Source organism: Typopeltis vanoorti, chromosome 12, assembly GCF_054136105.1.
Source record: "Typopeltis vanoorti isolate ZY-2024b chromosome 12, IOZ_Tvanoo_1.0, whole genome shotgun sequence".
Classification (NCBI taxonomy): Eukaryota; Metazoa; Arthropoda; class Arachnida; order Uropygi; family Thelyphonidae; genus Typopeltis; species Typopeltis vanoorti.
The window spans coordinates 7,884,565-7,908,859 of NC_143560.1; the positions used below are offsets into that span (position 1 = coordinate 7,884,565).

General features: G+C 35.5%; 1 protein-coding gene across 1 annotated transcript in view; it reads right to left on the reverse strand.

The window, feature by feature from the left end:
* rb (adaptor related protein complex 3 subunit ruby) overlaps positions 1-24,295 on the reverse strand; it is a 482,738-nt gene that overhangs the window by 260,734 nt on the left and 197,709 nt on the right. Inside the window, exon 12 of the mRNA XM_090402121.1 lies at positions 21,097-21,159. Coding sequence (XP_090258247.1) covers positions 21,097-21,159 — 63 coding nt within the window. The remainder of the gene's footprint in view (positions 1-21,096; positions 21,160-24,295) is intronic.

The window sequence follows — 24,295 nt, forward strand, 5'->3', positions numbered from 1 at the left end:
CTTGTATAAAGAGATGTGTGAATTTTATTGTGGTTATTAATCCATATAGGATTTAATTCAGTTAAAGCTAAAAGGAACTTTATTGCTCTCCAGTTCATATAGAAATGGACCCAGACATCTGTTTATTTATTTATTATTTATTTTATATGTGGTTCCTACCCAAGAAAGTTGCATATAGTACATATAGTATAGTTACATAACTGGTAATTAGCTTAAGGAATTAACAACACATATAAAGGATATTAATTAAAGACAACTTTAATGAATAACTTCAACTTGAACTTGCTATGGTGTATTATTTTAGTTTAATTCCAACGAATTCTATGGCGGGTAGCTAAGGCATGGTCTGCCAGCCCAGAGTGGCTATACTGGTGAAACCAGATGTAATCTTTGTGTTCTGAAATCCTGATATTTACTGTCCTGCCTGTTTGGCCAAAGTAGGACAATTTGCAGCTGCAAGGGACCTGGTATACACCAGGTAGGTCCAGGGGAAGTGGTTGGTCTTTGGTAGAGCGGATAAGGGATGCCAACTTTTTATATGTCTATAACAAGAAGTCAGGTCATATTTTTTGAGGATATAGGGAATGGTGATAGATTTATGTAATCTTTATTGTGGAGGGGGAAGGGGGTTGTGGTTTACTGGTTTTAGTATTTTTTGGGGGTTATAGCCATTGGCTAAGAAAGTGTTGAGGATGTGGGTTAGTTCAGTGGTTAGAGAATCATCATCTGAGCAGATTAATTTTGCCCTGTTATATAGTGTTTTTATAACCCTGTATTGTTGTGAGGGGGGGGGGGGGTTTGCTGGTGAATGTATCTGCCTGTATGGGTGGGTTTTCTGTAAACAGAGAAAACTAAAGATCCATCAAGCTGGCGAGTGATTCAAGTGTCTAGGAAGGGGAAGGTGTTGTTTTCCTCTTTTTCTAAGGTGAACTGGACTCTTGGGTGCTGGTTGTTTAAGTGTGTTAGGAAGGAGTGGAGTGTATCTGAGCCATGTGGCCAAATAGCGAACATATCATCCATGTATCATAGCCAAATAGTGGGTTTTTGTGGGGCAGAGTTTAAGGCTTTCTCTTCAAAGGTCTCCATAAAGAAGTTGGCCAAGGGTGGGGAAAGTGGTGAACCCATGGATGTCCCCTCTATCTGTTTGTAGAATCTTCCTTGCCAAACGAAATAGCCTGAGTTCATTGTGAACTGAAATAGGGCTGAGATATTGGGAGGAAACCTGGCTTGGATGAGCGCTAGGGTTTCTTTAAGTGGGACATTAGTGAATAGGGAGGAGATGTCAAAACTGACCATTATGTTAGTGTGTTGGAGTGAGAGGTTTTCTATACTGGCTTGAAAGTGGGCTGAGTTTTTTATGTGTGATGGTGTGTTGCCAGTATAGTGTGCAAGCGTTTTGGCTAAATGTTTGGCTAATTTATATGTGGGGGAATCAATGCCATCCACTATGGGACATAATGGCACATTTTGTTTATGTATTTTTGGGAGTCCATATAATTCGGGGGGGGGGGCTAGAGTTATAAGGTTTTAGTTTGTTAGTGACTTCCACAGGCCAAGAAGTGACTTTCTTAAGGAGTCTGTGGAGAGTTCTAATCTGAGAGTTGGTAGGATTATATTCAATAGGGAAGTAGGTAGTATGGTCTAATACTAAAGCATTAAGCTTACCTTTGTAGTCCTTTTGATTGAGAACCACAGTGGCCTTTCCCTTATCCGCTTTGGTGATTACTATTTTTAGAGCTGCATATTCGTCTTTGGATAAGTTGGTTTTTAGAGGTTTTGTTTTGGTGAGAACATCGGCTACATCGAGTCTGACGTTGTTGGCAATATGGTTAGGAAGGTTGCGAATCCCACGTTCTATTTGGATCACGATTTCCTTGGCAGGTATTCTTTTAGGAGCTAAGGCGAAATTGTGGCCACGTGAAAGTGTGGTGAGTGCTTCAGGCTTTAAAACTACAAACAAGAGATTGACTACCGTGTTGAGTGGTGGCTGTGGTAAGGAAGTAGAATTCATTATCAAGTTTTCATATTTTTTCAAGTGCCAACAACATATTTTTTTGAATTCTTTTGTTGCCGAAGGGCATGAGATGTCATAAAGAATCGTTCAAAGATCATGGCCAAGCATATCTGAAAGTTCTTCCTCTAGTGCCCGTAAGGTTTTGTTTTCGTTGGCAAGGAGAACAAGGGTTGCGGTGATTGTTCTCTTAATAGGGCGAAGCTAGTGCGATTAAAAATACGGAGAGCTTTCTGTGAAGTAAAACGGTGCTTAAATTTAACACAATTTGGGATTACCTTGTTATCGCCGTTTTAGGAAGGTCAGACGATTTAGTTGTCTCAATATCTTCAACCTCATTTTGCCGTATTGGTGGGCCTTTCATACGATGGAATCTCCGATGATCGTAATTCTAGTAGCAAGTCTTATATGTTGGTCATACATAACTGGTAATTAGCTTAAGGAATTAACAACGCATACAAAGGATATTAATTAAAGGCAACTTTAATGAATAACTTTAATATTTCGGCAATGTCACATTGCCATCTTCAGGAACATAAAAATATGGTATGTGCACGCAGGCACTAACAAAAGCAAATGAGGAAGAAGGCAAGAAACTAATATTGTTCCTAAAGTCCTAATGGTGCCCTCTGGCGGGCTAATTGGGTTGTCTTGGTCATTGGGCTGAACTTCTCATATAGTTACATATAGTACGTTTCTGTACTGTGGGTGGGGAATTCTTTTTTGTCATTTTTTTATCCATTTTATACATACATACATCCTCAAGGCCCACCTTTACTAATTGGGTTGTGGGGGCAACAGCTGCAAGAGGAACTTCCAATGGTCACGATCCTCTGCCACCAAGCTCAGGTGTTCTGGTGGGATTCCCAAACGTGTCCACCCAAGGTTTTGGATATAATCTATCCAGCGAGTCCTTGGCTTTCCATGTGGTCTCCCACCCTCTGGTTTGGCAAAGAGGGCCAGCTGAGGGAGCCTCTCTTGTGGCATTCTGACCAGGTGCCCTGTACCAACATAACTGTGATCTCTCAACACAAAGAAGCAGCGGTTGGTATCGAGTTGAGTTTCCCGAATTGCAGAGCTTCTGACTCTGTCGAGTCTTGTCAGCCCTGCAACCCCTCAAAGGAACCTCATTTCAGCCGCTTGAATTCGTGTTCGCATTCTTTCAGTCATTACTCAACTCTCATGACCATAGGTGAGGATGGCGACATAGACTATATTGAAAACAGCCAGCTTTGCCTTCTGGCTTAACTCCCATTTCAATACTACCGAACGGCCAAGCTCCCACAATATTGAGCTTGCTGAGCCAATTCAAGTATCTAGCTCTATCTCCCATTTTCCATCATTCATGAATATAGACCCAAGGTATTTAAACTTCTCCACCTGCCTCATTGGGACTCCACTTACATGTAGAGTGCACTGGGATGGTTGTCTTGACACCACAAATGTTTCCGTTTTGGCCACACTGATCTTCATTCCGGCATCTGCACAAACAGCTACAAACCTATCCAGGGTCCACTGGAGGTCATTTGTGGAAGAGCTAAGCAGAACTAGGTCATCTGCAAAAAGCAGATGTCCAATGCTACATCTTCCAATTCTGACACACTCACTGCCTCGGCTGTGCCTATCAATCCAGTCCATAAATATTATGAAAAGGAGAGGTGACAGAATACACCCTTGGCGGAGGCCAACGGGGACTGTGAAAGGTTCAGACTTTGTGCTGTTTACCCTGACACAAAACTCTGGGCATTCATACAAGGACTTGATGGCAGCTAATAGTTGGCCATCCACTCCATACTCCTGTACTACTTGCCAAAGCTTATCCCAATTTATATATATTTTTTGTAATTTTTTTATTTAGACATAGTCTGGAAACTCTGCTCAAGTCCTAACATGGAACTTTTTCAAGTCACTTCAGGTCTCCAATAAGCAGTGCAGTGGTCTCACAATGGCCGATGAAATTCATTTCCTACCTAAAGACAATCACAAACATCCATGCCACAGCAGGATTCAAAATCGGGACGTGCTGGTTTGGGAACAGGTATATTAACCACTCGACAAACCAGGTTGGCAGGGATTCTCGATCTGATATGTGATTTCAAGTAGTGGGTGTGGTTTTAGTTATTTCTTCAAAAACTTTCATATAGAAGGCAGAGTTGTTCTGAAGTGTTAAAACTGTTGATAAGGTTATAAGAAAATTTTTCACACTTTCACACTGAAAGTTAATTCACTTTGTCATGATGAAATGGTTGATAGAGTTTTAATGGTGTATTCAGTTAAGTTTGCTGTTACTTTTATATAGAAAGTGAAGTTAAAGAAGTGTCTTGGATGAATACAAGATATGTTTTCCTCAGTGTTCTGTGATTTTAAGATGCAAGAAGAATTTGATTGTCTTATGCTACTGTCATATAGAGAGCATTTTTTATTAGTCTTTCTCCTGTGTAAATTCAAGAGAGAGAGAGAGAATGAAAGTTCAATAGGAGAAAAGAGACTAAAGTTGAAAAGAAGCTGCGTAGATTGAAGTGTTTTGTTTGTTATTTGAAGTTCTGGTGTAAAGAAAATACTTGTGCTTGTACAGATAAGTTATAATAAATCTGATGTATATATTTGTGTTTTTTTTAAAAGATTTTTCTTTAATTACAAGAGTGTGAAGACTCAATCTCTTAATGGGTAAATGGTTTACCCATTAAAAGATTACAGAAGTGTGTGTGTGGGGGGGGGTCCACAGGAAGATGCAGATACCATGTATTAGTGGAGTACCACAATAAGAGCAGGCCAAACCAATCATTATGGGAGTCTTTAAGTATGGGAACAGATTACTGGAGGAAAAGGGACATGGCAAAATTGAAGTGGAATTTATACAGTTGCTAAGGGATAATTACATAAAACAACATGTTATAGAGGGGACAAAGGGTTTGAGAGTGTTGGATCTAATAATAGCATCAGAAGATATATCCATAACCAAGGTAGATGCTCTGACTCCATTTGGGGAGAGTCACCATGCAGTCTTGTTCTTGGAAGTTGCTAAACATGTGGAATTCTCTGTCAAGAAAAGTTTATGTTGAACTAAAAAGCTGATAATAATGAAAGACTTAGGGAAGCTACAAGAAAAGAATATCAGTAATGCATGTGATCAGGGATAGTTTCAAAGAAGCAGTATCGAACTGCATAACCACGGTCAGGAGGATAAACTAAGTGGAGATTAAGTGGATGAGTAGAGATATTAAGCAAGAGCTGCAAAAAAAAAAAAAAAAGAAAAGAAAAGAAAACACTGTGGAAGAAATAGAAAGAAAATGGTGATCAGTATATTCACAAGGAATAGAATGCAAAGTGCAAGCAAGAAGATGACTAGTATGGTAAGAAAGGCCAAATAGGACAGCACAGCTTTATAAAAGGTAGGTCCTGGTCTTAGCAATTTATTCATGTTTTATGATAAAGCGACAGAGGAACTGAATAAAGGAAATGGCTACACCATGATACTTCTGGACTTTGCATGGCATTTGACAGAATATCACTTGGAAAACTTTTACAATAGTTGGAGCAAATGGTAATGGATAGGGGTGGCTGACAGACAGACACCAGACAGTATATGGTGGAGTAGCCTATAAAAGAATGAGTGTGACTGTGGAGTACACCAAGGTTCTGTATTTGGACCACTGCCTTTAATTTGTATATCAATGATGTAGGGAAAGATTTAAGGAAGGGGGGATATTTGCTGATGATGCATAGAAGAGAGCAATAGCAACTGGAGAGAGCAATAGTTGATAAAGGTGATGTAGATATCCTGAAGGATGATTTACATCACTTTTGTAATGTAAATTGTGGCATTGTGGGTAAAAGATAATGATTGTCAATTTAGCACGTTTGCTGCCACGATCCTTGGGCATAGTTTGTTCCCGCAAGGCAAGCGCTTTTGATTCTTCGAGGTCACTACGAGTAATCTCGTAGCCGGCGTATCAGACAGAATTTTGTTTCATACGCCAACTACGAGTAATCTCGTATCACCTCCACCCATATATTACATGCGCTGATGAATGTGTTTATTGTGCCTAATCTCTAAAAATCTTGAGTTTCGCCATGACCAGTAAAAGAAAACTTACTGATAAAGAATTAGAAGTTTACGCTAATATGAGCGATGATGAATTTAATAAATTCATCATCGCAAATGGAAGGATAAGAGGAAAGTTCTTTCCATTTCAAATAAGCACAAATTTTAAATGGTTCAAGCAAAAAATTGGAATGGTAAAATTCAATTAAAACCAAATATCGTTAGGGACTATAATTTGGGTATGCCAGGCATCGATCTTTCTGATCAAATGCTTTCTTACTATTCCCCCTTACGAAAGACAATTAGATGGCCAAAGAAATTGGCAATACGCATTCTTGATATATACATTCAAAATGCGCATAAATTTTATAATATAATTACTGGAAATGCAATGACTGCGCTAAAATTTAGAGATCAATTCATCACAGTTTTTGTTGGAATGGATAAGCTTACAGCATTACAGATTATCAGCAGGATTCGGGATCTTCATTATTTGGAAATTTTACCACCTACAGAAAAAAATATTCGCCGACAAAGCCATGCCGAGTATGTACACGAAACAAACAACGATGCTAAATGTGTTATTATTGTCCTGTTTGCCAGGAAAAACCACCATTGTGCATGGAAAACTGTTTTAAAGTGTATCATTCGTAATTTGAATAAATTGGTTTTTATTTTATTGATTTCATTTTATTATTTTTATTCATTTTTATCAGTTTTAAATTGATTTACAAATTATGTGTTATACTACAGATTAGTCGCTCCTGGCATAGGAGGTTGGTAATCGACATACGAGTATACTCGTAGTTGGCTTGTGAAGCTCATATACGAACTGCGAGTATACTCGTAGTTGGCTTCTGAGGCACATACATAATATACTATATTTTAGTTGAAATTATTTCCCTTCTATCAAGCCCCCAGACGTGCTCTCCACTTTATTCAGAATCCAAGGGTCCAAATTAAGGTAATTATACTAATGGTTAACTCGTGTTTGGCATAGGAGGTCAGTAAATCGACATACAAGTATACTCGTAGTTGGCTTGTGAAGCTCATATACGAACTACGAGTATACTCGTAGTTGGCAGCGAACGTGTTAATATTGCAAAATGTAAGGTTATGCACTTGGGGTTGAAAAGGTTACATACGGTGTATCATATTGATGGAGTGCAGGAAACTGATGAGACTAGGGCCTTGGGGATAATAGTAGACAGAAAGTTGAATTTAGTGGGCATATTGCAAAAATTTGTAAAATAGCTCAAAGAATTAGTTTAATGTTGAAAAATATGCTACCAGTAAAGACAGAGAAGTTATTATTCCTCTTTATAAGGTTATGACTCAGCTGCATCTTATTGTGCACAAATTTGGTCACCTGGGTTTCTTGGTGGGGGGGGGGGGGGAATCAGAGATGAGTGACTAAGCTGATGACAGGTCTGTGGCATGCTCCCTATGAGGACAGGTTGAAGGGATGTGGGTTACAAAGTTTAGTTCATAGGCAGAAAAAAAGGAAAATGATAGAAACTTTTAAGATATTAAAGGGGTTTCATAAAATGAAAGGAAAATTTTCAATATATGACAAATAGAGAACTAGGGGTCATTCATGAAAGTTGTGTAAGAGTATGATTAGTAAGGGTGTTTGGACTAGAATTTTTTGCATGGAGAGTGGTAAATAAGTGTAATTTATCAGGTTTTTGTATAAAATAGTTAGTTTTGGTCTCCCACAATGAGTCTCCAGACTTCATGGAGATACCATAAAATAATAATTGCTAATATGAAAATGTGATGGAATTAGTGAAGCTTGTATGCTTCACTATAATGAAGCTTGTATTTGAATGTAAGGGAAAACAAATTTCACTTATCCAGGTATATGCACCACAACAAAGTTTAGATATGAATGAAAAATTTGAGGAGCAGCTGGAACATATTATTAAGTAACAGTGTAATCAACTTTGGAAATCTTAATGCACAGGTTAAATAACATGGAACATAAGTAGGAAAAATTTAGAGCTATTTGGTTTTGGTCAAAGAAATGAGAAAGGACAAAAGTTGTTAGATTTTTTCATCAGCAATGATTTCAAAACTGGAAACAGCTGGTTTCCAATATCTTAAAGACAATGCCACAAATCCCAAAGTATGGTAAGGATGGTCAGCAAAAACTAATAGATTATTTTATCCTTGATAAAGAAAAATGAAGCAGGGAAGTTATGGACATTACAGTTTTGCCATCTGTTGGTTTAGATAGAGATCACAGGCACCTTATAGACACCTTTAAAGTATGTATATAAATAAATTGGAAAGAGAAGGCAGGGGTAGACCTAAAAAAAAAAGGATATTGGATGGATAATGAGACTGGAGCAGACCAATATGGTCTATACCTGTAATTAGTGTTATGATGATATAAATAAATGTGGCAAGAAAAAAAAAGAAACAGTAAGTTGAAGATTATAAACAGACATAAAGGAAGAATTGCAGCCTTGGATCGGGTCCAAGACCCATATGTTAAAGACAGATAATGTAGATCAGGTGTGGCCAACTTCATTTTATACGAGGGCCAATATATGATGAGTGGTAGCGTCATGGGCCACACACTTTTAGACAGAACTTAAATAAAAATAAACTCTGCATTTTTTCAAGGCAATAGTTATATGTATTGAATTACTATATTTGTTAAATCATTTTACTATTAGAAGAACAATATAAAATACTTGACTGATTTAAATATAAGTTGTTAAATTAACATATTTCTGGTTTTTTTACATGTAACACAACTTAATGAGAACACTGTGGGGTTCATGTGCGGCAACAAGTTCATCAAAGTCGATTTTCAACGATGATGACGATATTCGTAACAAATCCTGAAGATGGTCATCAATCAATCGGCTTCTTTGTGACAATTTAACCACCCTTATAGTTGAGAAAGTGCATTCACATATTGAGTAATCTTTTTAAAGCAATTATGATTCAGTGTTGAGAATATAAATTATTTCCGTCATCAGATAAAATGAATATAACTAGTATACAAATCAGAAAATCTGTGGTCGAAACTAATAGCTAAATTGATAATACATATAATTTAATATAGTTTTTATCCTGCCACAGGCCTGCTGTTGGCCACCTATGATGTAGATGACAATGGGAAAAGTTTCGAGATGCAATGGTAGAAAGAAGAGTGTGTTTGGAAATGAAAGCGAAAAAGAAAAAACACATACACATACACTGGTGGAATGAGAGAGTTAAAGAAGCAGTAGAGTCAAAATAAATAAATAAATAAATAAAAATATAAAAGTAAAAATAAATATATAAATAAATAATAATTAAAGTGTTACAGATAAAAAAATGGGCTGAATTAATACCTCATAAGTTGAAAAGAGATACTGATGGGAACAAGAAAATGTTATATGGATTAATGAAGAATAGAAGCAGCAATGAGGAAGCAGGAATTTTTAATAAATAGAGATGGAAATCTTGTGACTGCTGGAAGAGAATTAGAATGATGGTAGCATTATTTTAAAGATTTGTTAAATGATAATGAAAGTCAGAGTGAAATAACTGGAATGAATATGATTGAAGAATTCAAGAAAATGAAGAAAAAAGTTCCCTGAAACAGATGGGCCACTGGTAGTTCAGGACTGAAATGGTTGTGTGATATATTTAGAAAGATCTGAGGAAGAAGTGATGTCTAATGATTGGTCAAGGGGATTATTATTCCAATACATAAAAGAGGCTCCAGAAGGAAATGTAACAATAGAAGGATAACATTATTGTGTCACTGCAAAGATTTATGAAAGGATAATGACAACAAGAATAAGGAAAAACAGAGGAACATCTAAAAGAAGGGCAGTTTAGCTTTAGAAAATAGCAATCAACTGTTGATTTGATTATTTTTCTATAAGAAGCATTTCTCAAATTGTCAGTATCCACATATCTCTTTTAAAATTTTAGTAACACCAGTGCATCTCTTATTTGGTAGACATTATAATAATATTTCATTCAACCATGAATAACTATAAATTTTTTTTTTTTTTTCCTGCAAGTTAGTGCTCCAGAGGTGTTGCCTTTTTACACTCTCCTATTTCCTAATGGAAATAGGAGAGTGTAAGGAGGACCATATGCAAAAGGAATATAGAAGTAAATAAAGAAGTTTATATATGTTTCGTCAACCTTGAAAAAGATTTGACATGGTGAAATGGGAAAAGCTGATGGAAGTGTTACACAAAATAGGTTTAGATTGGAGAGACTGAAAGTTAATAGCTGAATTATATATGAACCTGACTGCCATAATAAAGACAAAAGTAGGAAAAACTAAAAAATGTGCGATTGGCAGAGGTGTAAGATAGGGATGCTGCCTGTCACCAATGCTCTTCGATACGTTTGCAGAAGAAATGATAAAAGAAGCATTTGATGAAGAGAAAAGAAGAATCACTATTGGAGGAAAAACAATACAAAATATTAGATTCGCCGATGATCAAGCAATATTAGCTAATATTGAAGATAAATTACAGCACCTAATGTAAGAATTTGAAAGTATATGCAAAAAAATATGGTATGAAAATTAACACAAAGAAAATAAAAGCGATGAGAGCCTCCAGGAAACCAGGAAGTGCCAAGGTGATGTTGACTGGAGAAAGTGTAGAACAAGTGAGACAATCCTCTTTCACATAAGGCATTGCTTAATCTTGGTAGTATAATACAAGAAAATAGAAAATGTGACATGGAAATAAAAGAAAGAATTGAATTAACAAAAGAAAATATGCATTTTATAGCAAGAAAAATTTGTTTATTAATAAAATGAATAAAAATTTAAAGAAAAGGCTTATTAGTGTTATATTTGGAGGATGACCTTATATGGGTCAGAAACATGGGCAATTGGGAAGAAAGAAGCTAAAATGTTGGAGGCATTTAAAATGTGGTTATGGAGAAGAATGGAGAAAATAAAGTGGACTGAAAAAATTACCAATGAAGAAGTATTACAAAGAGTTGAAGAAGAAATGAATTTACTAAAGACCATAAGACAAGAAAGCATAACTGGATAGGGCATGGATTAAGAGGAGACAGCCTACTGAAAAAAATGATAGAAGGGAAAATTGAAGGAAAGCAACCAAGAGGAAGGAGATGACTAATGATACTTGATGATATCATGGGCACAAGAGGATATCAGGAAATGAAGGACGAAGCAAGAGGAAATTGGAGGAAGAGAATTTGCTGAGATATACCATTGGACCTATCAAGAGACAGAACAATAATGATGATGATGATTTCCTAATATTTATCTTGCAGCTTCATAACTGGTCTATATTCAGCTTATTGCTAAGATGAGTAACAAATCTCGACCACCTCAGTTCTTTGTAAAGTTATGGCGCTGACCATTAACATCCAACTTTATGTAAATTTCTCAGTTAATCAGCAATTACCAATACAAATACATATGTGTTAGAAAATAATTCTTGGCTAACTGCTTAATCCAGCATTATTTCGTTCACAATATTAGGCATGAAATAGAAACACCTTAAAACTTATGAAGCAAATATACAAAGCTTGTCATTTTAATGATTTTTTGCTTGATTCAGCTACTTGTTTCAATTTGGATTGTAACTTTGTAGGGTAGCAGCTCTTAAGAGTATTTCATATACTGAAACTACTGAGTTTCCTTCTTCATTCATTTGTTCTACTGAGACTCGAAGGGCATGATATGCATTTTAATAGCCAAGATTAGCAACTTTCGAAGTGTAGTTGGTCTACCATTCGATTCTGGTTGGCCATGTGGATTGCATCTCCACTCTCCAGTTAACAACAGATCATGAGTTTGTGATGTCTGTAAATTATAGAAGAGTTTCAGTGCCTGTGTGCAAGACACTATCCATTAATTATTGATTCCTGAAGTAGCTTGAAAAAATATCTTCTTAAGTCATCCCTATAATAAGCTTATAGATCATCTGTTTTTGTCTCACAGTATTAATTACCCATTTTTGGATGAGATTTACATAAAGACAATTTGTGTCTGAAGCAGATGTGATAGCTCAAATAATGAGTGCTCACATCAAGGTCTATCAACCACGTATATGTAACAGAGTGCACAGTGCTACAATTACACTCGATGAAGAAATACAGGTGCATGAGAAGGAGGTTCTCGAGCTGTTGCATAACCTGGATAAGAATTCAGCAATTGGGTCAGATGGGATATTATTATTTTATTATTATTATTATTATTCAGGCCTCCATGGAGTGAAAAGACTCATCAGCACAGGAATGTCAAAGGAATGTTCAGCCAAACTGGCTAGGCCATTGAAATGTTTATATACGTGATTCTTAGGAAAAATCCCACAGGAATGGTAAGAATGTATGATAACCCCATTGCACAAGGGCAGTGCAAAAACTGATATATTTAACTATCAACAAATCAGTATCTCTGGAATGATTGCACAGATTTTAGAAAAGTTTTAAGACTCATATACAGAATTGGTTAACAAACAAGTTATACTTTGCAAGGAACAACTTAGATTAACTAAAGGAAGATCATGTCCAAGCAATTTGCTCATATTTTATAATAATGTTATGGTTGAGTTGGATACACTACGATAATGTTAGCCATTGCTAAGGCATTTGATAGGATACCAAATGAAAGGATACCAAATGAAAGTTGCATAAACTGGAGAATATAGGATTAGCATTTCAGTAGTGGCTTGAATAATTAGGTGGCTAATGGAGAGGTATCAGAAAGTGGGGGGATGTAAATCTGCCAGATTTAAGGTGACCAGTGGTGCAGCCCAGGGATCAGTCCTTGGACCATTGTTATTTAATCTATACATTAATGACATTGGAAAGGACATGACAGGAGATCTTCAATTGTTTACTGATGATGATGCAGGGCAATCAGAAATGTTACTGATATACAGCATTTATAGGGTGATTTGGATGGGATGAGAGCATGGCAATCATAATGGTCGTCAGTTCAATGTTATTAAGTGTAAAGTTATGTACTTTGGAAAGATGAGATATACAACAACATATTATATTGGTGGAATTACACTTGAAGTAGCTAACGAGATCTTGAAGTTATGATGAATAGAAAGTCAAAGTTCAAGGGTCATATAGCAAAAACTGCAAATGAAACTTAGAGAATAATTGCAATGTTGAAATGAACACTGACATGTAAGTATATGGAAGTCATTTGGCCTCTTCATCTCCTGGCTATAAGGCCAGGAGATGAAAGATGAGAGATAACTCTTTTTTGAAACCTTTCTGCAGCTTCTTTGTTCCAAAGAAATTGCAGAAAGGATTCAAAGAAGAGTTATAAGGATTATATTGGGATTATTGAAATTATGTGGGCTGAAGACAATGGTACAAAGGAGAAAGAGGAATGATAGGATAGAGGTCTATAAACTTTTGTAAGGCATTATACGATATCGGTGGATAAACTTTTTCAGTACATGATAGGCAGAGAGAGAGAGGACCAAGGGAGGGAGGGGATATCCACGGAAGTTAAGATTGTGTATGGTTAAGAAAGTGATAAAAGCTAGATTTTTTCCTCACAGAGTACAGTAGAGTAGTAAGTGAGTGCCTGGTGAAGTAGTAAGTGATTTAGTCTGAATGAGTTTAAAAGAAGGTATGACAGCTGGTGTGGGTGATGTATGGCCTCCTCCCATGATGAGTCCTTGACTCATTGAAGGTCTAATAATAATAAAACATGATTTGGGTGTTCTAAATATAAAATGAGAAAGAAATGAAGTAATTAAGTGTAAAATGTAAAAATTCAAAAATAAGTACGCATGTGTTAGGAGTAAGAAAAAAAAAATTATTTAAAGATTTCACTTGGTAAAGCAAGAGATTATATCTCTGAAAACAGAATCTCAAAAAATAAATAATAAATAAATAAATTTAAAAAAAACAAACAGCAGATACATTACTGACATGTAGTAACATCGAGTTAACTATAATTTTCTACAAAGGTATGTTATTTTGGTTTTGTTAATGTTATTTATTCCATTCTCATCATCATCATGTAGAAACCGTATTTTTAATATTATAAAGGATGAAAGATATGAAAAGTTACTAGACATAAATAAGTGCTGAAAGAACTCCTCCTCTTTCCAGTTTGTAATCCAGAAGAATCTTAATTCGGAAATTCTTCAGCACAAATTCTTTGGTCAATTTCAAAAAATGTAGGATATGTTTATGAATTTTTTTTTTTTCATGTTGTTTTGAGCGTTGATATACCTGAAGAATATTAAACTCTACATTATTACATTCATAATTTTTAATACATTCAGCTCTCAGTATAGCAAACACAGCTATAGCAAACTTACTCGCTGTAACAAACTACTGAAGTCACCAATCAAAATTTCATCAGTACAATGTTAATAAGCTAAAAGAAATTCTGTAGCAAACTGTCTACCATGACAAATTATTCCTATGGTACCTACAGGTGTGCTATAAGTGAGAGGTGACTATATTTTGACACCTTCGTAAGGAAGGGGAAGAAATTTCTTATTTGTCATTATTCTTTTGTATTCCAGGGATTATATTTTAAAACTGCTTAGAAATGTAAAAATATTAACACTATTAAAAATTTTGCTTTCCTATATGCTAGAATAAAATAAAATCAAAGTTTTAAAGACATTATAATATGTTTACAAAAGATTTCAGTGTTAATTATTTTAAATCACTTGAAAGCTTTAACTTTAAAAATGATTCCTATACCTTTCTACTATAAACTTTCTTTTTTTTCTGAAAGTGGAGTACTGTCCTGCACCAGTGCTATTGACCATCTTCATATTAAGGGCGCTACAGACAGTTTGTTATTTATTTATTTTTAAAGTAATAACTAGGCAAAAACTGATGCATTCAGAGTTATAATGATTTATCCAGCACGTATCAGTTTTGAAACTGTGAAGTAGTATTTATATTATACTTGAAAATAAATCATATTCTTGTTTTAATCCTATATCCAAGTGTAAGAATAAGTGTACAGTAACTTTATGACTAGCTACTTACATATAGAAGCTGCTGACTTTGCATCAAGGGCCTTACTATCCCATAACAAAAAGCATTATAGAAAGGGTCACTAACCAACGAGTTTTGTCATTTACAGAGGTCAAAGTAGGCCTGTGATGAACAGGGTGTTTATCACAGGCCTAGTGTAGTATATGAGTGCAAGAGCTGATAAATTAACTTTCAATCATTTGCTTTATGGGAAATACATCATCATGAAATTCCTGACATGTACCATCAAGGAGCGTACAGGATATTATGATAGTACTACATGAAAAACTTACATCATTACTAATTTCCCATCAACGATTTTCCTCCAAATCAATCTGTTATCTCAAGACTCAAACATTATAAGATCTTATATTTCTGTCATCTAAGGCACTTTTTACTGCATCAATCCACTTATTTCTTGGTCTTCCTCTGGGTCTTTTTCCTGCCAACTTGGCAGAGAATGCTTGTATTGCTAATCTTTCCTCTCCCATTCAGTTTAAGTGAAAATACCACCTGCAATTAGTTCTGCCAATAATGCTCTTTAAAATAAAGAATTCTTTCCTGTTTAAATATATGCTGCTGTGACAAATTGAAATATTTGATACACAGCAGCATATATTTAAACAGGAAAGACTTCTTTATTTTAAAGAGCATTATGTTTTAATTTCATAAAAACTTAACTGTATTCAGTTTATGAAATATAACAGAATTGATACGTGAAGAACGTTCAAATCATTTTAGTATTTGGTAGGAGAATATGCGTTTTATCTGCTTTTAAAGAGAAATTTTGACATAGTACAGATATCGCAAACAGATTGTTCCTAGGTTGAGTCTGCCAGAATATCACAGCGATGACATACAGAATGACGAAAGAAATACTATTTTTTTGTTTTAGTTGCACGTGTTTCTTTGGTAATTTCTCCATACATTCCTGGATGCTAACAATGTCAAGTTCTTTCCTAATATCCCTGTTTTTAATAAATTTAGTTTAATCCATTTATCCAAGTGTGAGCAAACAAAGTTTGCGCCTGAAAGTATCTTCAGGACTAGGGCAAGGTGATACAACATCAGGGCAACTCGTTGCAAAGGTGTAGCAAGCTACCAACACTCCTGTCTCAGTATCTCCCTTAATGCAAAACACATCTCCTCGTGGATATGTCTAATGTTATGCATTAAGGGAAGGGCCACTACCCAGACTAGTTTTGACCTTTATTGAGGTCTCTTCAGTGGGAGCCAGGCCCAAGCTGAGATACCAGGCAGAAGCATTCGTAGGTCATCTCTACCTATAGGAGTTGCCAAATGGTGTGCCACCCTTTTTTAATAAATTACTCTGGATTTAGAGAAAGATGTTGAAAGTTTATTTTTCACTTGGTTAGAGTATAATAAATTTAGTTTAATCCATTTATTGTTGCAAAGGTGTAGCAAGCTACACCTTTGCAACGAGTTGCCCTGATGTTGTATCACCTTGCCCTAGTCCTGAAGATACTTTCAGGGGCAAACTTTGTTTGCCTACACTTGGATAAATGGATTAAACTAAATTTATTATACTCTAACCAAGTGAAAAATAAACTTTCAACATCTTTCTCTAAATCCAGAGTAATTTATTAAAAAAGGGTGGCACACCATTTGGCAACTCCTATAGGTAGAGATGACCTACGAATGCTTCTGCCTGGTATCTCAGCTTGGGCCTGGCTCCCACTGAAGAGACCTCAATAAAGGTCGAAACTAGTCTGGGTAGTGGCCCTTCCCTTAATGCATAACATTAGACATATCCACAAGGAGATGTGTTTTGCATTAAGGGAGATACTGAGACAGGAGTGTTGGTAGCTTGCTACACCTTTGCAACGAGTTGCCCTGATGTTGTATCACCTTGCCCTAGTCCTGAAGATACTTTCAGGCGCAAACTTTGTTTGCTCACACTTGGATAAATGGATTAAACTAAATTTATTATACTCTAACCAAGTGAAAAATAAACTTTCAAAATCCCTGTTTTTAATATTATATTGTCATTAATGCCATCTGTTCAAGCCCCTATCTTTCTCAGGACACTCATATCTGTGGTTGCTAGTCTTTGGTTGAGTGTTTTATTTCTTACCCAGCTCTCAGATCCATAAGTTAAAATAAGTTTCAACACTGTCTTGTATACAGCTATTAAATGTAATTTACTAATTCAGTGTTCTGACTAATTTCTCTCCTATTCCATACAAATTTATTCAGTTGACTTCCTACCATACCGGCTTTGTTAATTCTGTTGTCTATTTCCATATTTAATTTATCGTCTTGAAGAAAAATTGTGCCTAAGTAGCTGAAATGTTTTATATGTTCTATAGCTTCTCCATTCAAGATGCAGTTGATGTTTTCAATGTTTCTGCCTATTTTCATTGTCTATGTCTTGTTATTGCTGATTTTCATACCAAATTTATTACAACAGTTATTCAATTTAGTCAGGGAATCTTGTAGACTTGTGCTGGATTTTATTTAAAAGTATAACATCGTCTGCATAAATTAAAGAGGTGAGATTAACGTCTTCAATTCTAATATCAGGTTTAATACCACTTTCCTTCATAATGTGATCCATATATTTTGCTCAAAATAATTAGGAGATATTTTGGTTTTCTTGTAAATTATAAAGTTATAAAAAATAATTTACGAATGTAACACAATTTGTAATAAATATCGATTATTTAAACAATATCTCATCCATAAGTAAGAAATATTTATTCATGTATAAAGTACCCAATAGTTATAATTATTTGCAGAAATTTATAATTATCTGACAGAAACTAAAATATCCCCTATAGTTTTGAGCAGTAGATAATGAATAACAGAAGGGATAATGTACATCCTTGTCTGACACCACATTTAACATCAAACCATCTTCCTGTACTTCCTTCAATTCTAACTGCTGACTTACAACTCAAATAAAGACTAAGTATTGCTTGATATAATGCTCCATTAACACCATATAATAGCATTTTGAATAGATTTTCTCTTGGCACCTTGTTATATGCATTTTGCAGGTCTACAAAACGTAAACACAGATCTTTGTTATATTCCCATAATTTCTCAACTATTTATAGTAAAGTGAAAATCTGATCCTGAGCCTCTATTTGGCCGGAATCCAGCATGTTCTTCACCAAGCTTCCCTTCCACAATCTTTCTCAACCGTTTCTCAAGTATACTTGCATAAACCTTACAAAGAACACTCAATAAGGAAATACCTCTGTAATTCTCACATTCAGTTGTATTTCTGCTTTTTGTATATGGTTACTCTGAGAACTCTACTCCAATCATCTGGAATTGGTCCCAGGCCTTCTGAACTATACAATGCAATCATTGCAAAACTTTTATACCTCCATACTTTAGCATTTCATCTACTCCTGCTGCCTTTCCACATTTCAGGCTTTTGATGGCTTTTCTACTTCAAGTATAGATATGTATTCCTGATTGCATGCCTGTTTAGTGTTTTTTTACCACTGTGCAGTCACTGCTTGTTCCATTTAGCAATTTTTAGAAGTAATTACTCCATACATCAAGGATATCTTTTTCTCTAGGTTTTTTTTTCAAAACCCTCTTTTTCATCTCTGATTCCTTTTACAGAACTCTTTCCTCTATTTCTGAGCAATTTCAACAGTCTCCAGAATATTTTGCCACTTTTCTGATATTTATTTTCTATGTCCTTACCAAAGTCTTACCATGACTATTGTTTACTTTCTTGTACAGTGTTTAGCTTTCTTATATTTATCTCTGTATTCTCTAAGGGCACAAGCTTTTGATATGCTTTCTTCTTTTCCTTCACTGCTTCTTTAACTTCCTGTGTCCACCAAGGAGTTCTGATTTTTCTATCCTTGCAGACAACCTCACCACATGCCTCTCTGGCAGAATCAATCAATGTTTTCTTCAAGACTTGCCATTGAATCTCCAAGGTTTTGTTCCTGTTCTCAAATTCTTTCATTTTTTCTTGAATAATGTTTGTGTATTTTAGTCTACAGTTCACATCTGAGAACTGCTCAACTTTTTATTCGCTTTAAAACTTTCTTTTGTGTTCTTCTTTTCAGTATGAAATTCAATTTTATCCTGCTCAAGACTAAATAGTGATCGCTTCCAATTTCAAATCCTCTGTACACTCTGGTGTCCTGCACCAGTGAGAAAACATCACTATCAACAATAACATAGTCAATGAGACTTTTCTTATTCCTTACCTCTTCTCTCCATGTGAATTTATGCATATTTTTATGTTGGAACACTGTGTTAGTAATAACCAGTCCATGTCCTGAGCAGAAATCCAACAGGTATTTGGCAATGTTACTGGTTTGCTCTTTTCTCCAAATTTTCCCAAAATATTTTTGTATGTCTGATAATCATTTCCTGGTCTTCTATTTTGATTCCTAACAAGGACCAACTTTTCCTTTTTCATTGCTTCAGATGCTTTCTCTAGAGCCTCAAAAAATTCCTCCACTTCTTCCATAATAGAACTTTCTTGGGGACCATAAACAGAAATAAGTCTCATTGTAATCTTCAATTAGCCCCATATTTAGTGTTGAATACTATAGCTACTCCTTCTTTTCCGTGATTGTTATTGCCTGAATATAGCATTTTGTATTTATTGCTTAAACAGATCTCACCAGTTTTTGTCTCAGCCCCTGTTATGTCAATCTAGTACTTATCCAATTCCTCAGCCAGCTACATTTCTTTGCCATTCAGGTCTCTTATGTTGATAGTACCTGTGGGACCATAAGCACAAATAACTCTCATTGTGATCTTCGATTAGCCCCATATTTAGTGTTGAATACTATAACTACTCCTTCTTTTCCCTGATTGTTATTGCCTGAATATAGCATTTGGGGTGTGTTTCAGGATTTGTTCCAGTAGCTGGCTTTTTGCTGTATGTCCCGGTTCCCTGGCAAAAACAATAGGGGGCCTTGTTTAACTGGGCGATGCCCCAGGCTGCATGAAATTCTGTCATGAATGTTTTATTTGTGGTTTAACATGAATGTTAAACCACAAATAAAATGTTGTACCACCATTTTATTTGTGGTTTAAGCCAATAAGAATACAATTTTGTTAGTTAAATGCCAAATTGCCAGCCCATCATATTTGGTTTAGTATCCAGGTTGGTAGGTACCTAACAGGGTGCACCTGAATAGGTGAGGATTGGACATTAGGTCAGGAGTCCTAGTCAGTTCTCCATGTTCCTTTTAAAGCTATGTGTATGTCTTTTCTCAGTTATACAGCTTTGGTCCTTAAGCACCCCTATGGGAAATACTGTTGTACCAATTTTCTGTAAATTTTTAATTATCATCATATTATATTTGTATGAGTAATTTTTTTTTTAATTTTAATTATATTTATTTTTTAGAATTAGGTATTTGTTGACCGCTTGCTGTGTTACTTATACTATGGTGGAGTTTTTTAAAAATACTTCTGTTATTTGCATTTTAATTCTGTTCCATTGTCAATATAATGAAGATGTCTTAAATAATAAGGTGAAAATTTTATCTTATTAAATTATTTTTAGTTTCTGTCTTTCGTTTCTACAAACATGACAGTTTGCATTACTCACTTTAAAATATTTCCAATGTGTGTGTGTTTCTTTTAGTGGGATAAAAATTTATTTTAAATGGTTTCAAGATTAATTATTGTTAGTATATGGCTAATACTTTTTTTTTTTTTTAGAATTCATGTGTTCTTTACCTAAAAAAAATTGTTACAATCAAATCTTTGTACAGAATAATATATCTCAGGAAAAAAAAGATATACATTAATAAGCAGTACTCTGAATGTCTTTAGGTGGTATGTGTAAGCCACCAGCTGGTTTACTGGAAATAGTAATGTGCTGTTGGTTAAAAACCTTTTTGAATGGAATTAACATTTTTTTAAAAATATCCCATATGCAACAGTGGTATTGCACAATATGACACAAATCATTCAGAAACCTTTACCGATATCACTGCATATAAATAGTAAAGCAAAAGAATTCTCCACACAGTCACAACATGAATTTGAAAATATTATCTTTGTATTATTTATCTCAACTATGTTAGTATTTTAAGAAATTACTAACCTGAAACTCTCGAAGTATGACAGAAATATTTGTACCTGTTGCCAAGTTTGTAAGAATCTCCAACTAAGGTGGGGAAAGCACTAAATGAGTATTATAAATATTTAGAATTAAATATCAGTTATCATCATTAGTTACTGTCATTAAACCTTCACAAGTCAAAAGAACTATTACAGGAAGAGGGAATATCCCCTGCTATTATTATTATTATTATTGTATAGACATCTCCATGGAGTCTGAAGACGCAAATTATCCACACAATCTCTCCTCTCCTTGAACCCATTAACAGACAAATAACTCTGGCAACCCATTTCACTCATTCACAACTCTCCAAGCAAATAATTTAATACTCACACTCCTTCTAACCACACCTTTATTCAACTTACAGGGAGGACCGTTGTTCTGGCCCTTTTAGTCAAGTGTGGAAACATTTCCCCTGCCTCAATCCTTTAAGCAACTTAAATGTTTCTATCATATCACCTCTTTTTCTCCTATCAACCAGCTTCTGCAATTAACACACCCTAAATCTATCCTCATAGGGAACATTATACAGACCACTCACTATCTTGGTCGCTCACCTCTTATTCCACTCCACCACTTCCTCATACCACAGAAGCCCAGGAGACCAGACTTGAGCACAGTAATCTAGATGTGGTTGTATCAGACCTTATAAGGAGGAATAATAACTTCCTTATCTCTACTTGTTTGTGTGTTCTTCAATAGCCAAGTAATCTTATGGGCTACCTTAGCAATATGGCCTCTAAATTTTTAACTCTCTGTCTACCACCGCCTCTAAATCTCTAGCTTCATCTATTTCTTGGAGTACAGTGCCATCAAAGTGATACACAGCTTGTAATCTATTTATCCCAAAATGCATAACATTACATTTTTCCACATTAAACTGACACCCATTATCTTTTGCCCATGAGAGCCTATTTAAATCATCCTGCAGTTCTCTACATTGCCTTGATTAATTATTACTTAATTAAACATCATCAGCAAATAATTGAATATTTCCTTTCAGGTTATTTCCTATATCATTTATGTACAAATTAAACAGCAATAGTCCCAGCACTGTACTTTATAGCTCACCACTATTCACCTTTTTTGCCTCGATTCTGCCCCTCCATATACCACTTTTTGATATCTGTCCAGCAGTTATCCTCTTATCCACTTAACCATGTCATATCCATCTTCATTGGTTCTAATTTGCATAACAGAGTTCCATGTGCCATTGCAAAATCCAGCAGAATCATGTAGCCATTTCTTTTATCCAACTCAGCTGTTACTCTATTATAAAAAGTTATTAATTTACTAAAACACGATTGACCCACCCTTCACAAAGCCATGTTGCCCATCATACAGTATCATATTTTTTATCAGCACATTCTTGAAACCTCTTTCTGACCAATTTTTTTCAGTACTTTTACCACCATGCCTGAGATACTGAATTGGTTTATAATTTGCCAGCACAGTCTTAGAACCTCACTTATACAAGTGAATTATTTTGTCCTCTTTCCACTCCCTTGTAACTCTACCAGAGTTGAGACTTATATTAAAGAACCTGGTCAGAGGCATTGCTAGTTCCCTTGCACTTTCTCACAAAACCCAAGCTGATATCCCATCTAATCCCACAGCTGTATTTTCATTGACATTCTGCAATATCCTAAGAAATTCCAATTCATCCACCCCTATTTCCATGTTAAAGCAGTAATCTCACTAGGATTATATATCCTTGCAAAGTGGTCACTCAGTAACTCGGCTATTTTATCTGCTTCTGTCACCTCATGACCATCATCATCACTTGTTAAGATAATCTTCCATAATCAATCTTCCTCTTACTTGCCATATAACAAAAGAACTCCTTGAGATTTCCTTTGTCCTACTTGGCTAGATTCTTTTCATAATCTGATTTTGCCTTCCTTTCCATGCTGGTCGCCTTTTTTGCCTGAGCCTTGTACTATTCATGAGTTTGCTGGTCACCGTTCTCTTTATATACACTCCACAGCATTTTCTTTTTCTGCAGCACATGCTTAATGATATTACTCATCCATTTAACTCCTACCTGATTAACCCTCCTTACCTTTGGTAGATGATTTAATATTGCTTCCTCTAGATGACCCTTAGCTATCTCCCATGTGCTACTAACATCCTCTCTATAGCATTTTATGTCATGGAACAGATTTAAGCTTTTTCCTAAGCTTATCATAATCACCTGCCTTGTAATTCCACACATACTCCCTTCTTGACAGAATATTCCTCATGTTTTACAATCTCCCAAGTCAAAACTGCATGATGACTTTCACCAGTTTGAGACAATGTAGTCACCTTGGTTATGGATAGCCCTTCTGAGCCTATGACTAGCTCCTATACTCTTGCACCCCTAGTCCCCTCTATCACATGGTGCTCAAGTAGTTATCTCTTAGTAGTTGTATAAATTCCATTTCATTATTGCCATGTGATCGCTCTTCTTTTCAAATCTATATTTTCATATTGAAGTCCCTCATAATAATCAGTCAACCTGTACTAATTTGCTGATGCATGTCTTCCAGCTCATCCATGAAACTCCTTGGATGAGCTGGAAGACAGTTGGTTGTTTCTCTATAGAAACAACCAACTGTATATTTTGTCTTACTGCCCTTAATCTCACACCAGAATGCTTCAAATGAACAGCCCCTCCTGCCTATCTTCTATTCTTTTTGGGTGCAATTCATCTGCTATCATCAACAGTACCCTTGTGGGCAAGTCATCACACACGACTTACCACCACTTTCCATGCAAAAAAACTGCTGCTCACATCCCTCATTGCTACAGTGAAGGGAAGCAAGAAAATAAAAAAAAAATTAGCCATTCCTATCCTGTATAATCAGGGATGGCCACTTTTTTTTTTCTTTTCCCCATCTCCTTTCACCGTATAACAATTTCTTTGTTAATATGATATAAACTCTTCAACAACTTATACATCTCCTGTTTCTCATATCCTTCATTGCTCTTTCTTATATAACTTCCAGGGATGATTCTTTTTTCTTTCCCTGCTAAAAGATCTTTGCCAAAGAACACATCTCCTGGCCAGGATGGACTTTCATCAGAGTTCTTCCAAATTTTTTTTTGAGATCAGGGACCATCCATGCCTTCTTAAACTGCTGCAATAAGCTTACTTAAATGGTCTTCCACAATCCATCACAACCTCAGATGCATGTCT